Source organism: Babylonia areolata, chromosome 25 (assembly GCF_041734735.1).
Source record: "Babylonia areolata isolate BAREFJ2019XMU chromosome 25, ASM4173473v1, whole genome shotgun sequence".
Lineage (NCBI taxonomy): Eukaryota > Metazoa > Mollusca > Gastropoda > Neogastropoda > Buccinidae > Babylonia > Babylonia areolata.
The window spans coordinates 26,656,173-26,670,402 of record NC_134900.1 but is presented as its reverse complement, the minus strand read 5'-3'; the positions used below and the strand labels follow the sequence as shown (position 1 = coordinate 26,670,402).

Genomic DNA, 14,230 nt, shown 5'->3' with positions numbered 1-14,230 from the left:
TCAAATCTCTCTCTCTCTCTCTCTCTCTCTCTCTCTCTCTCTCTCTCTCTCTCTCTCTCTCCCTCTGTCTGTGTCAGTGTTCAGTGTTCATTGTCTCTCTGTCTCATCCTACTCAAGGTTTGGTTTTCATATGTGTGTGTGTACAACACGTGCAACAATATATATATACAGGTTGGTGGTCTTACATCAAAATAGTTCTGAGTTCTTAGTTCTCTCTCTCTGTCTCTCTCTTAACACCATTGCCCAACCACCTTAAAAAGAACATTGCCTTTCCCACCTTATGCCATAATGTGTGATATAAATTGTTCATTTTATTGATACTGTTTGTCAAATGTGTATGGTTGACAGAACCTTCCTCACCCTCTATCCCCCATTCTGATGTGTAATGTGGTGTGTGTTGTGTGTTTGTCCTTTGATTTTGTTCATTTTTTTTCCTACGCATTTTACTAACACCACGCTAGTGCCTGTATGCCATGTGTGTGTTCGTGTGTGCGTGTGTGCGTGTGTGTGTGTGTGGTTGTTGTTTTGTTTTGATTTATGCATATTTTTTTTCCTCTGTTGTGTATCTCTACTAACACCATGCTTTCATTTTTTTAAATATTGTGTAGTGTAGACCCTGTTCAGGGCGGGGACTGGATGTAAAAAAGCACACCAGTGCTTATCTATTATCCTCGAAATAAAGAATTTGTCTTGCCTTGTCTTGTCTATTACAGATATTGACGAGTGCACACAGTTCAGAGGTATTGGAGGAAGGGGAGGTGTATGTGGAGGCAGGTGTATCAATACTCCAGGCTCCTACAGGTGTGAATGTCCCGAAGGATGGCGCCTGAAACGTGATGGTCGCTCATGCCAAGGTGTGTGTGTGTGTGTGTATGTGTGTGCGTGTGTGTAGTGCATGTGTATGTGTGTGTGTGTGCATGTTAGCTTATGAATGTGTCACCGCATATGGGTATGTATGCGCATGTGTGTGTGTGTAGAGTTGTTGCTGTGTGGTTGTGGTTGCTGCGTGTGTGTGTGTGTGTATGTGTTTGTGTGTGTGTATGTGTGTCTCTGTATGTGCCTGTGTTTGTGTGTATCTGCGTTGTGCCTAACTTCTTGATTCACCTGGTTCTATCTGAACTAATAAGTAAAGACATATAATCTGGTTTTCCCCCCAAGTTAAGTATATGATACATGTGTTCATTGATAAAGGATCAGTATCTAGGTTCACATTCAATGCACACAAGGAGCATGTGGGTTTATTGACAAAACTGATATTTATAATGTCATTTATACATACAATGGTTGCTTTCTAAAAGTACACAACTAGGTGTTGGGGGTGGGTTGTTTATGAACACTTACATCATAAACTTGTTGGGTTCTTGTTAACTTGGGGTGTAATTAGAATGATCATGATGATTCAAGGTGATGATGGTAGTGGGCGTGGGGGTGTAATTAGAATGATCATTATGATTAAGTTGATGATGGTAGTGGGAGTGGGGGTGTATTTAGAACCATCATTATGATTAAGGTAATGATGGTGGTGGGAGTGGGTGTGTGATTAGAATGGGTGGCCAGGTCGGTAGACTGTTCACACAACAAATTGTGGGTCTGTCAACAGACATTGACGAGTGCCAAGAAAACGTGGCCTTCTGCCCGCAACAAGATGGCATCTGTATCAACACACGAGGCAGCTACAAATGTCCCGTAGTCCGCTGCCCAGAGGGATTCGCCAAGACCACGTCCACTGGCCCTCAGTACAGGTGAGAAGGAAGGTGTCGTTTGGGTGACTAGAGCCATATGTTATTGATGCTTTATCTGCATGTACAGGTGAGAATGAAGGTATTCTTTGGATAAACAGAGTCTTGTACAGGTGAGAAGGAAGGTGTCGTTTGGGTGAATAGAGCCATATGTTATTGATGCTTTATCTGCATGTACAGGTGAGAATGAAGGTATTCTTTGGATAAACAGAGTCTTGTACAGGTGAGAAGGAAGGTGTCGTTTGGATGAATATAGTCTTATGTTATTGGTGTGTTTTCTCTGAGTTACACGTGAGAATGAAGGTGTCGTTTGGATGAACAAGGTCTTGTGTCCTTTGTTCTTTTTTTCTGTGTTGTGAGTCTTCCTTCTTTTCCCTTCAGTGACGTACTGTCTCGGAAAGGTTTGAAAGGTTAATCAAAGCCCTTTCCGCTTCAGCTGGGTGATAGATTATCAGTTCACTAATTAGAGAAAACCCTGCCTTTTCTAGTGCTCATCATTCACAAACTGCTTTGTAGCTTTCTGTAATCTGTTCCTCCTGCATGTCTTAGTTTGGATTCTGTTGACTGTGTCAGTATCTTCGTTGGTATGGTTTGGTTTGCTTCGTTTATTGATATGTTAATGCTTCTTTTCTTTCACAACTGATTGGATATCCAAGGTGTGACTAAACCATATATATCTCAACATTTCTTTTCTTTTGTGACTGCTGGAGTATCCAAGATATGACTAAACCATGTGTACCATTTGTTATTCTATTTATGAGGGATTAGCTTTATTTCTGTTAGCAGGTTGTGAGGTATATCCCTCTAATGTTGCTGCATAAAAATGAGTTTGCATTGGAACCAATGTGAAATACCTAATGATGAGAAAAGAGAAATTGAAAATCAAGGAGGATATAACACAAACATGAAAAAATGTTGGAATCTGGTTTGGTTTACACACACACACACACAGAGTCACACACACACACACACAAACACACACACACACACACACACACACACACACACACACATTCTAAACAAAGTATAACATCCATTTGTTGCATACAGCCAATTACATGGAAAGGCCCACAACAATTAACATATTTTTCTGTTTAAACTTAAGTCTGTGACTTCCCTGGTTGATTCATGAACATACACTCATAAAAAAGGTCAGATGATGACATTGTGAAAATGTGCTTGTATGACAGAAACAGGCCAGCTTTTAATGACTTCAGACATGCTGTGGGGATTCTTTTTAAACTGTGCCTTTCAAAATTGTGAACTTTGGCAATTGTTATCAATGTACTGATTAATGATAACTTTTTTCTTTGTGGGTAAAAGTGTTTTTATGAAGAGAAGGAGACAAGGCTTTAACAAGACTCATGTCTGTTAAAACTGCTATTTCTTCATTAAGATTAGGCAAAATTTTAATTGGTTTATATTTGAAGAGCATCTTTTCTTACATGTTTTGCATGCATTTATCCATTAGCTTACTGCATGTAGATTTTATCCCACTAACCCATTTGCCTCTGTCTTTTCTTTTTCCTGCCTGCTCACCTGTACCCGACTGGTAACCTAACCACAACCTGCTAACCACCCAACCAACCCACCCACCAACCTGCCAACCTGCCAACTAACCACCACCACCACCACCACCACCGTCAACGTTCCAATGTCTGCTCCATCATCACCACCACCACCATTGTCAACGTTCCTATGTTTACTACTCCACCACCAACACCGTCAACATTCCAACACCTCCTCAACCACCACCACCGCCAACACCATTGTCAACATTCCAACACCTCCTCAACCACCACCACCAATACCACCATCACCACTGTTAACATTCCAACGTCTCCTTCACCATCACCACCACCACTACCACCGTCAACATTCCTTCGTTTTCTTCTCCACCACCACCACCATCACCACCACTACTACCACCACCACCACTGTCAATATTCCAACATCTCCACCACCAACATCACCACCACCAACACCATCAACATTTTATTGTTTCCTCCACCACCACCACCACTGTCAACATTAACAAATTTCCACCACCACCACCACTGTCAACATTCCAATGTTGCCACAACCACCACCACCACCATCACAACCAACACTTCAACGTCTCCTCCTCCCCCACTACGTGTTCACCCCTCAGCACCCGCTGCAAGCGCGTGGAAACGGACTGCCCGGAGTGCCGTCGCGGCCTGCTGTCGCGGTCGTACAACTTCCTCACCTTCCCCTCCAACGTCCTGGTGCCCGCGCCCCTCTTCTCCATGACCGGGGCCAGGGACCAGGACAAGAGCTACACCTGGCACCTGCACCTGCTGTCCGCTCGGCCTCTGCGGGCAGGGATCCTGCCGGCAGACCTGCGCTACTTCCAGCTGTCCAAGTCGCTGGACCAGGCGGTGGTCAGCCTGGTGACGCGGGTGGAAGGCCCTCAGGACATTGAGCTCAGGCTGGACATGAACATCACCAGCCATGACTCCGGCTTTGAGGGCGTCGCTGAGTCCAGGATTTTCCTCTACATCACCGACGACGGCAGCGGTGGACGTTAGGGAGTAAGCTCACAGAGAGAGAGAAAGAGAGAGGGAAGGGACAATGACTTTGAATTACGGGCTTGAGAGAGGTGGGGGATGTAACTTGGGCCAATCGCTTTCTTCTGTAATCAAATTCTAGCCCAGATAGTCAGGACAGTGGTGGCCTCCTCTGCTGTTCTAATGGCCATAGTTGGACATGACTTATTATTACAAAGGCTTTAAGTAATTGCTTCAAAGTATGTTTAAGTTTTGGTAAGCCCTGCTTGTTATTGAGCAGTATAACTAAAACTTTGTTAAGAGTTATATGTATCAAATCAATGTATTATCAATATTTTCTTTTCCTTTACAAGTTTCTGTTCCTTACCTGCATTGATTTGCATTTCAAAGATGGTTCAGGCAGTGATGGTAAGACAAGTGGAGTCTTGAAAGAGAAGTAGTGTCTGTTAGCCATGAATCTTTCTGTGCTTGGACTGTCAGTGTTTCTTCACAATGCCTGACTAAGCACGTTAGGTTATGCTGCTGGTCAGGCATCTGCTTAGCAGATGTGATGTAATGTATGTGGATTTGGCTTAATTCAGTGACGACTCCTGGAGTAACTGACCTGAACTGAACTGTTACTGTTTTGCAAGGCCAGTATTTGAAACACAAATATTTCTGTATTTTTTATATGTATTTGTGCACGACAGTGTGGCCAGTACTATATGGTCAGGCAGTAGGTTTCAAGACTATTGCGCAAGCTACAGTTTTCAGAGAGGCAAGTGTTAAGGTTTTCTTTGTCCCATGAAGGCAAGTTTTGACTGACAGCAAAGGCAGCATATATACCGCTTGAAAACTGTAGGTTTGATGCTGACAGCCTGATCTGATATGAAGGTACAGATGTTGTATGTTACCTTTTGGACCATACCAGGAAGAAAGCACATAATATGACACATGAGTCATATGTGACATGTATGACACATGTGTCAAGTGCCTGTGGAGATGAGCGCACTTGAAACAAATGTAAGAAAAATCACAGTTTAAGAAACTGTAAGATATATATGTGTGTGTGTCTTTGTTAGCTTTTCGTCATGTATGTAATCTCTGTTCTCTGCAGGCTCAATAAAGCCAGTTTTGTTGAAACATTGCCCTCGGTTTGCTTTAGTCCTTTCACTTCTGTTGTTTTATTGTGTCTGGCTTTGGCAGAGTGTGTTTGGAACAAGTGTGGTGCATGATCACACAGTAATAATGCAGGTTCTGTTTTGAAAGGACACAAACACAATAAGATATTAACTGTTTGACCACACCATTCAGTTTGTAAAACAATTTTTATGTAAGTTCAAAATAAACAAAAATTAATCCATGTATGGATAGTTTTTGAATCAGTTATGGCACCAACGTCTGGACATCAGGCCAGAAGACGAAAAAGACGGCATTCATGAGCTGGACAGAGCGGCACAGGTCACAACTTGAGACTGCTCCTCTCTCATCTCTACAGTCTGAAGATATCAAACACTGACCAGTGCCCTTGTGGCACAGGCCCACAGACCCCCTCCCATATCCTGCAGTCCTGCTCCACCTTCGACGCTCTGAGACACCAGGCATGGCCTAGCCCGGTGGAGCTCCAGGAGAAACTGTGAGGACCGGCGGGGTCCTTGCAATGGACCAACATCTAGCATGACCAGGGAACGCTGAAGAAGAAGAAGAAGAATCAGTTATGGAAAATCCCCATTCAACACTTTCAACAAAATGGTGTCCAAAGTAAAGACAACAGCAACGTTTGGAGAATGTTTAGAAATATAGTTAGATGAATAACCTATTTTGTATCTCTTGTAACCATCTGTTGCAGATTAGAAGAATTGGGTTTTTTGATTTTTTTAAGTACCATTGTTTTGAGGGCTTATTGGTCATTTATGCATGTTAGTTGTTTTCATGGTTTGTGCACCTCACCTGTGGTGACTTTAATTACAACATGCCTGTATGAGTGTTGCAGCTTGTTTGAATCCATCATACTTTTCCCTGCTTTCCTGTTCCCCCAACCCCCTTCCCTGTTTCTGCTGTCTTCTTGGCTCTTTTGAGCTGGGAAATGTAATTGGGAACAGTGTGATGTCTTTCTTTCTTTTTTTTTTTTTTTTTTTTTTTTTGCTGCTCCATCATCTGCACCACTCATTCAGAATATGAGTCCCCCAAAGGTAACCTCACCCAGGTACATCCATCACAGTCCCAATGTTGGCAGTCCACAGGGAACTATTTTAGTGACATTGTTTTATGTGGATAGTGATTTCAGGCAACTTGTTAGATGGACTCTTACATGACTTTTGATTAAAGGATGCAGTTGAACAGGATCCATTTGGAATGATATTTAAGTCACTAGTGATGTGCACATGTTCTTGCATGTGAAAATACATGTGCGCACACACACACACGCACGCGCACACACACACATGCACACACACGCGCGCGCACACACAAACACACACACACACACATTTACTGTTGTGCACACACATACACACAAGTACAATGAGAGAGAGAGAGCAGACAACAGACAAATTATACTGAAAGCATCAGCCTTGTCAAAACGAGAAAGAAAAAAAAAGAAGACAAAATGATGCAACAAAAGCAAGAATGATAACAAAAAGAACAACAAAATAAAAGTTTTTGTTATTGTATTTCTGCTGCTGCTGCTAATTTTACTGCTATGGCAAACTTGTCCACTGGCAGACATATTAGTCTCACTTCAAAGACATCTACAAACATGGTGTGGTAACAACTGCATTTATATGGTCATTTAACACATTGGAGAAGCGTGATGTGTATTTGAGTGTGTGTGTGTGTGCACACGTGTGTGTGTGAGTGTGTATGTACGTTATGTGTGTGTGTGTAGTGTGTGTGTGTGTGTGTGTGTGTGTTTATTATGTGTATGAGTTTATTCTGGCATGTGTTTCTCTGTGTGTGAGGGTGGGGGTGGGAGGCCAGGGGGAGTGGTGTATGTGTGTGGGGATGGGGGGGGTATTATTCATCAACTCATCTCAACTCTTTCCTCCATTACAACCCTCACAGGGACATTAATCTACTGTTGTGTACTTAGCCAGCCATCCATCCATCTTTTGTTGTGTGTGAGTGTGTGTGTGTGTGTGTGAGCGCAAGTGCATGTTGCAGGGATGTGTTTTCTAGAGGGCATCATGGGTGGGTGGGTTGGTGGTTTCCAATGTTCAATTGAGCAAAAGTATTCTGGCAGGTGTTTCTGTGTGGGGTTAGGGTGGGGGGGGTATTATTCATTAACCCACCTCAACTCTTTCCTCCAGCACAACACTCACAGAGTTCATTGACACTGATTTCTGTTGCGTACTTTTCCATCCATCTATTCATCCCTCCCTCCTTCCTTCATTCATTCATCCGTCCACCCACTCACTGACATACCATCCCAACTCTTTCCTCCAACACAACCCACGCAGAGACATTAATTTACTGTTGTGCACTTATCCACCCATCTATCCATCCATCCCTCTTTCCTTTATTCATCCATCCATTCTTCTAAGCCTGCACTGGAAACACATTTTCCAACAGCAGTAAATTTCCAGTGCTGGTCTTGGTGTGATCTGGTTCCAAATGCATGTTTTATTGTTGGAAGCCATTTGCCATGTTTCCAATGTTCAGTTGCGTGAGCGTATTCTGGCAGGTGTGTTGGATAGGGAGGATGGGAGGGGGGTGGGGGCTTGGGGGCGTCATATTCATTAACTCAACTCTTTCCTCCAACACAACCCACACAGGGACATCAGTTTACTGTTATGTACTTCATCCACCCATCAATTTATCCATCCCTCCATCCTTTATTTATCCATCCATTAATGCATTTACCAGGGTTCGAATTTAGCAGGTGCCCAGGTGCAAATGCTACGAAAAGTTGGCTTTGGCACGCAAATTTTCTGTCGAGAGTGCCCGGTTGGCACTCAGAAAAATTGATAGAAACAAAAGAAAATTAATTAAAAGACACACCAAGAAAGCAAGCTCGAACGCGGTCGATCGAAATGTAAAGTGTCTGCTGCAGCTCGCTTCACAGAGCAGCATCTTTGCGCGTTCACGATTGGATGTTGGCGTTCATGGCGCGTTAGCGACGAACGGTGTTTCCCATCTTCAATGTTAAAAGAACAGGCCCATGGGGTTCAGGCATGTGGACATTTTGAATGCGGTTTTCCAAACATCAACACAAATGCAAATTGTAACTCAAAAATTTTGTTTTGTTTTAATATGCTAGCACCCAAAACCACAATTGGGCACTCAACTGTTTTGTCCAGAGTGCTGGACTGGCACTCAAAAAATAGAGTTAAATTTGACCCCTGATTTACTCATATCCGCTCTTTTCCTCCAACACAACCCTCACAGGGACATTAATTTACTGTTACCTGCTTCGTACACCCATCTTTTTATTCATCCATCCACCCATTCAATAACTCATCTCAAATCTTTCCTCCAACACAACCTATACAGAGACATTAATTTACTGCGTGTTTCTGTGTGTGGGGGGTGGGATGGGGTTGGAGGGGCGTGTTTGTTACTCATTAACTCAACTCTTTCTTCCAGCACAACCCTCACAGAGAGTTCATTGACATTAATTTACTGTTGTGTACTTCATCCACACATCTGTTTATCCATCCCTCCTTCCTTTATTCATCCATCCATCCATCCATTCATTCACTGACAAACCTACTGAACTCTTTCCTGCAACACAACTGTAGGGGGAGGGGGGGAGGGTGTTATTATTCAATGACTCATCACAACTCTTTCTTCCTCCGACACAACCATCACAGAGAGTTCATTGCCGAGGAGGACGGGGTGGTGTGTGGGCGGATGGAATGCGAGTCGGGCGACCGCGACTGTCTGCAGAACAAGACAAAGACCATCGCCTGGCAGTTCCTGTCCATCCCCACCATCGAGTTTGTCTCCTCCCCTGTCAACCTCCTCAACATCCGCACCGTCGCCTACTCCATCTTCCCCAACCTGCACCTGCGCATCTCCCTGGGCAACGAGGACGGGCTGTTTGACACCATTGTGCAAGGCGACAGTGGTAAGGTTGTGTGTTTGTGTGTGTGGAAGGGGGAGGGGGGGCATAGGGGGGGGGGGAGGGGAGGTTGGAGAGATGAGGGAATGGATGTAGGTACGTAGAGAAGCAGAAAGAAAGAAAGAGTCAAACATGGATAGTGTATTCTCTATGCTACAAATGTATTCACAAATCAGCCCCTTCCTATCTTTGTGGCTGCCTTCACCTCTACACTCCATCTCGCTCACTACGATCAGCTTTGGATCCACTCCACTTACGCATACCCAGATTCAAACTCTCGACTGTTGGCCGCTGTTCTTTCTCTCTCTCTGGACCTTGCAATTGGAATGAACTTCCTCTTTCGCTTCGTCAAGTCTCCACACTCAGCTCTTTCAAGTCTGGCCTTAAAACCCACCTCTTCCCAAAATAGCCTTCCTTCCCTGCCTCTTCCTTGTCTTTAGTTTCTCCAGTTTTAGAGTTATGCGTGCGTGAGAATGACTGGTGTGAAAGCGCTTAGATTTGTCTGTGCACAAGATTCAGCGCTATACAAGTACCATTATTATTATTATTATTATTCATTAGGCCTAGAAAAAACAAACGGGTTGCTTGACACCGTCATGCAAGGTGACAGTGGTAAAGCTGTGTGTGCATGTGTGCTGGAGAGATGAGGGGAATGGATGTAGGCAGAGAAGCAGGGAGAAAGAAAGAAAGACATAAGGAAAATATACTCATCAGGCCAAAGACCCTATGAATGGGAAAGCAAATGGTGTATATGGATAGAATATTCATAAAGCCATAGCTCTTATGAAGGGGAAAAACCAGCATATAAAGACAATTCATTTGGCCATAGTCCTTAGAAGGGGAAAAGCAATATATATGGATAATGTATTCATCAGGCCTTAGCTCCTATGAAGGGAAAAACAAACAGCATATATGGACAATGTATTTATTAGGCCATAGCCTCTTTGAAGGGAAAATGAACATCATATGGAGATAATGTATTCATTAGGCCGTAACCCCTATTTAAGGGAAAACAACATAATATATGGATAATTTATTCATTAGGCCAAAGCCCCCATGAAGGGAAAAACGAAGAGCTTATATGGACAATGCATGCATTAGGCCATAGCTTCTATTATAGGGAAAACAACATATGCAGATTATGTTTTCATTAGGTCATAGCCCCTATGAAAGGAAAAATAAACGATGTATGTTTCACTGATTTGCTTGAATAAACATGAAAAAAGGGAAATTATTGCATCACATGAAACAGTGCAGTACAATATATTACTGACTTGGAGAAAGAGAGGAAGAGAGAGAGGCAAAAAGGAGTTGGATGGGTCAGGAGTGGGGGTGTTGGACAGTGTGGATGCATACAAAATGTCTGTGCATATGGAGAGTGAGACAAGGATATGTGTGTCTTGTGTATACATGCTTGTGTGTGCAGGCTTGCTTCAGTGTGTGAGTGTTCAAGATTTCCAAAGCAGAACTGATGACAAGAAAGACAGCTGCTTGATTTTTTGTTTGACAAGTTGGTGTGTGAATGTGAGTGTGTGTGTGTGTGTGTGTGTGTGCATGTGTGTGCATGGATGGTGTTAGTGTGTGTGTGTGTGTGTGTGTGAGGGTGTGCATCTGTATGTGTGTGCATGGTTGGTGGCAGTGTATGTGTCTGTGTGTGTACATGCATGTGGTGTGTGTGTGTGTGTGTGTGTGTGCATGGATGGTGGTAGTTTGTGTGTGTGAGTGTGAATGTGTATACACATTAATAAAACATCTTGTTTGTTTCAGCCGCTTTGCGTCTGAAGAAGCCGCTGGTCGGACCTAAGGAGATGGATGTGACGCTGGTACTGGAGAACAGGGACTTTTCCAACAGACTGGTCATCTCCCGGCACATCACCTACGTCAAGATCTATGTGTCGGAATATCACATGTAGCTCTCATGATAAAACGCTGGATCAGCTCTAAAGCGAGTTTCCCACGCCTGTAGTTGTCATAAAAAAAGAAACTCTTCTGAGTGGTCATCAATGACACATCACTGAGAAAAGATCATGTTAGATTATCATATCTCTTATAAATCTGTCCTCTATGATTATTACGGTCTGTTTGAACTGGCATCCATCATCAGTAATCAAGCAAAGTAGTTATTAGAGTAAGTGCTTCTAATCTTCTTTTTTTTCTGCTTTGATTAACAGATGTGAGACAGCCTTGACAATTCTGCAGCCAGCTCTGTTGGAAGCTAAGCTCATTTTCATCTGCTTGAGCACTCTCAATACCATTAACTGTTAACTGGGGGTGGAAATAAAGAGTGGGAAAATGAGTGAAAAGTCCATTGTAATTTTTCTTTCATGATGTAGAAGATGGGCACTGTCTTTGTTGTAACATCATACATTTGTTTTTTGTTGTCATCCACTTTGATGAATGATTGAACTATGTGTTTTGAAGCTGGAAGGATAATGAATATGAAATCATATAGTGACTTTCATATTAGTACTGTTACTATTAATGATGAAAAATGGGAATATAGCATGGAAAGTGGATATAAAGAACAAATTCAATAAGATAAATGAAAAATGGTTATAGGTCTCATAGCTGTTGACAACTGTAGCGACAGTGGTTTCACACTTGCAGTGTAGACAAGCAAAGCCCAATCATCTTCCACCACTTCAACCTTCCCTGACCCAAGTCAGATACCTATTCATACCTGGGCTGAGTGATTAACATCAGATTCAAGTGCCTTTCCCAAAGGCCACAACACCACGACAAAGCAGGGCTTCGAACTCCAACCATTGGTGAACACTGGTTCGGGAATACAATGCCAAACTGATTCAGCCACTGCACCACCTCTCCCTTGGCGACCCCTAAAGTGGATCATGACTTCCATTAATGGATGGGAAGACATAAGCTGTATACAATTAAAGGGCCATATAAGATGGAACAGGTGAAGATACTGACACGAGACACAAAATTACCAACGTCTTTCCTGCTTTCTTTGTGCTATTCTCATGGAAAATAAAATGCGAGAATGGCTGGGTTGGATGATTTGGAGGTCATAGATAAAGGTTATATTTCTTTTTCTTTCTTCAGTTTGAACATGCCATATAAAACATTCTGTTACTTTGTGGATGTTCAGGAAATTAGAATATAAAACAAGATGTATGTACTAACCCAGTTTTGTGGTAGAATTGTTTTTTTAAGAGCAACAGCAGTCAGTTATTTGTTTTACTTAATTTGGTTTTGTTTTGTGTGTTTACCTTTTTAATCAAGACTAATGAACAGTTTCCACTTCTGGATGTTCATAGGCAAATGTGTGTTTTTTCTTTTTCTCCTCCCCTTGTTTTTATATGGCTTATCAGTCATCTGTGAAATGCAGTGGAAACTCGTTACCTTTAGTCTCACACCTTCGGTGCTACATGTCTATCTCTTCTCTTACCTTCCTTCCTCTTTTTCACCTGTCTGTGGCAATAATAATATTATGGTTTGGTGCCTTTGCTTGTCCTGATCACATACTCCATACTCAAGCCAGAGACACTGACAGGCAGACAGATTACTGCCGCTCCAAAACTGGGCAGACACGCCAATACTAGACAACAATCTATGAAATAAAATACTCTTTTCATAGCTTATATGATGTCCACCTTCCAAAACTGAACAGAAGTCTCCAAAAAAGTGAGGACTCAATAAATGCAGCTATCACCTGTACCGTTAAAATTCTTCAAAGACCACTTAGGGATAGTTGATGGATTATACAACAACAAATGAAAAACGGAAGACCATATCTGACTTAAGGAGTCCCTCAAACACATACTGTCTTCATAACTGGATACCACTGTTTGCATCATCTGTTGATGATTAACCTCTGTCCAACAGGTTCCCTTCAACCAATGGACAGTAGATTGTGCAAGCAGGTTTCTGCCATTTTCTAGTATTCAGAGATGCCAACTGTTGCAATTTCCCTGTATTTTGTTCCAGCATTACACCAACGTCCAAATTGTTCCGATGAGTTAATTTTTGACATGGTTACATGCTTTCCTGTTGCAACATTACCCAGAGGCTCTAGATTTATCAATCACGAGGCCAAAAGCGGTCACAACTGACTTGGTCTCACGTGATGAAGCTCAGCTAATTGTGTGCATGTTTCGATTGTTTGTATGCCTTGTAGATAAAATGTACATTTGCTGATGTGGCTCGGAGTCCAAGTGTTCCCACAAAATTCAATATGACTACTAAATTTCCTGACTGTTCCTACAAACACTTGACAGGGGTTGGCATCTCTGAGTATTCTAACCCCCAATCCTCTCCTCTGACAGAACAAAGCTGTGCATAAGATTTGGATATTTTCTTTGTGCTGCATTAATCCTGTACATACTGATGAAAGACTGTACATTTGCAATGAGAAGACTACACTATTTCATGGGTGAGCAAAACGGTTTACCAGAGAATCCATTTACAAGCATACCAGTTGAACTGGTACTGGCTGGTTGTGATTTTTAAGTGCATGACATCTGAGAAACAGTTGGATTATTAGTTTGTTAGTTCTGTACAGCGGGGTTCAGAAAACACTGGTTTCAGATTTATTTTATTTTTTTGATGGATGAAATAAAGCTTGACAATGATGTGTGAGTATGGACACATTTGTATGAGTGTACTCCTGCTCGGTGAGAGAAGGAGAGGGGAGAGAGGTGGTATATTAGTGATATACAAAAGGTAAAATACATACAGATTAAGCATATCCCACCAACAAAATATATCACGTACAAGAAGTTTTGCTTTCTTTTAGCTACTCTTTTATTCTCATCATTATCATGATTACCGGGTATTTGTCTTAAACTATACACTTGTACACATTATCACTCAGAAATTTCACCAATAATATTCATTCAGCCACAATAAGTTTCATACAAATTATTTGGAAGAATGGATCTTGAACTGAAGGTGCCAAT

The 14,230-nt window shown here is 42.3% G+C and overlaps 1 protein-coding gene across 8 annotated transcripts in view; it reads left to right on the top strand.

The window, feature by feature from the left end:
* The window catches only part of LOC143299444 (uncharacterized), a 46,145-nt gene extending 32,230 nt beyond the window's left edge, over positions 1-13,915 (top strand). For 7 of the 8 annotated variants that reach the window (XM_076612647.1, XM_076612646.1, XM_076612651.1 and 4 more), the window contains 4 exons: positions 714-854; positions 1,601-1,742; positions 9,061-9,317; positions 11,079-13,915. In XM_076612647.1, coding sequence (XP_076468762.1) covers positions 714-854; positions 1,601-1,742; positions 9,061-9,317; positions 11,079-11,224 — 686 coding nt within the window. In that variant the 3' untranslated portion in view covers positions 11,225-13,915. Of the gene's footprint in view, positions 1-713; positions 855-1,600; positions 1,743-3,891; positions 5,397-9,060; positions 9,318-11,078 lie in introns of those variants that run through there. The other variant, XM_076612648.1, reaches the window with a different exon arrangement.
* Positions 13,916-14,230: the final 315 nt, after the last annotated feature.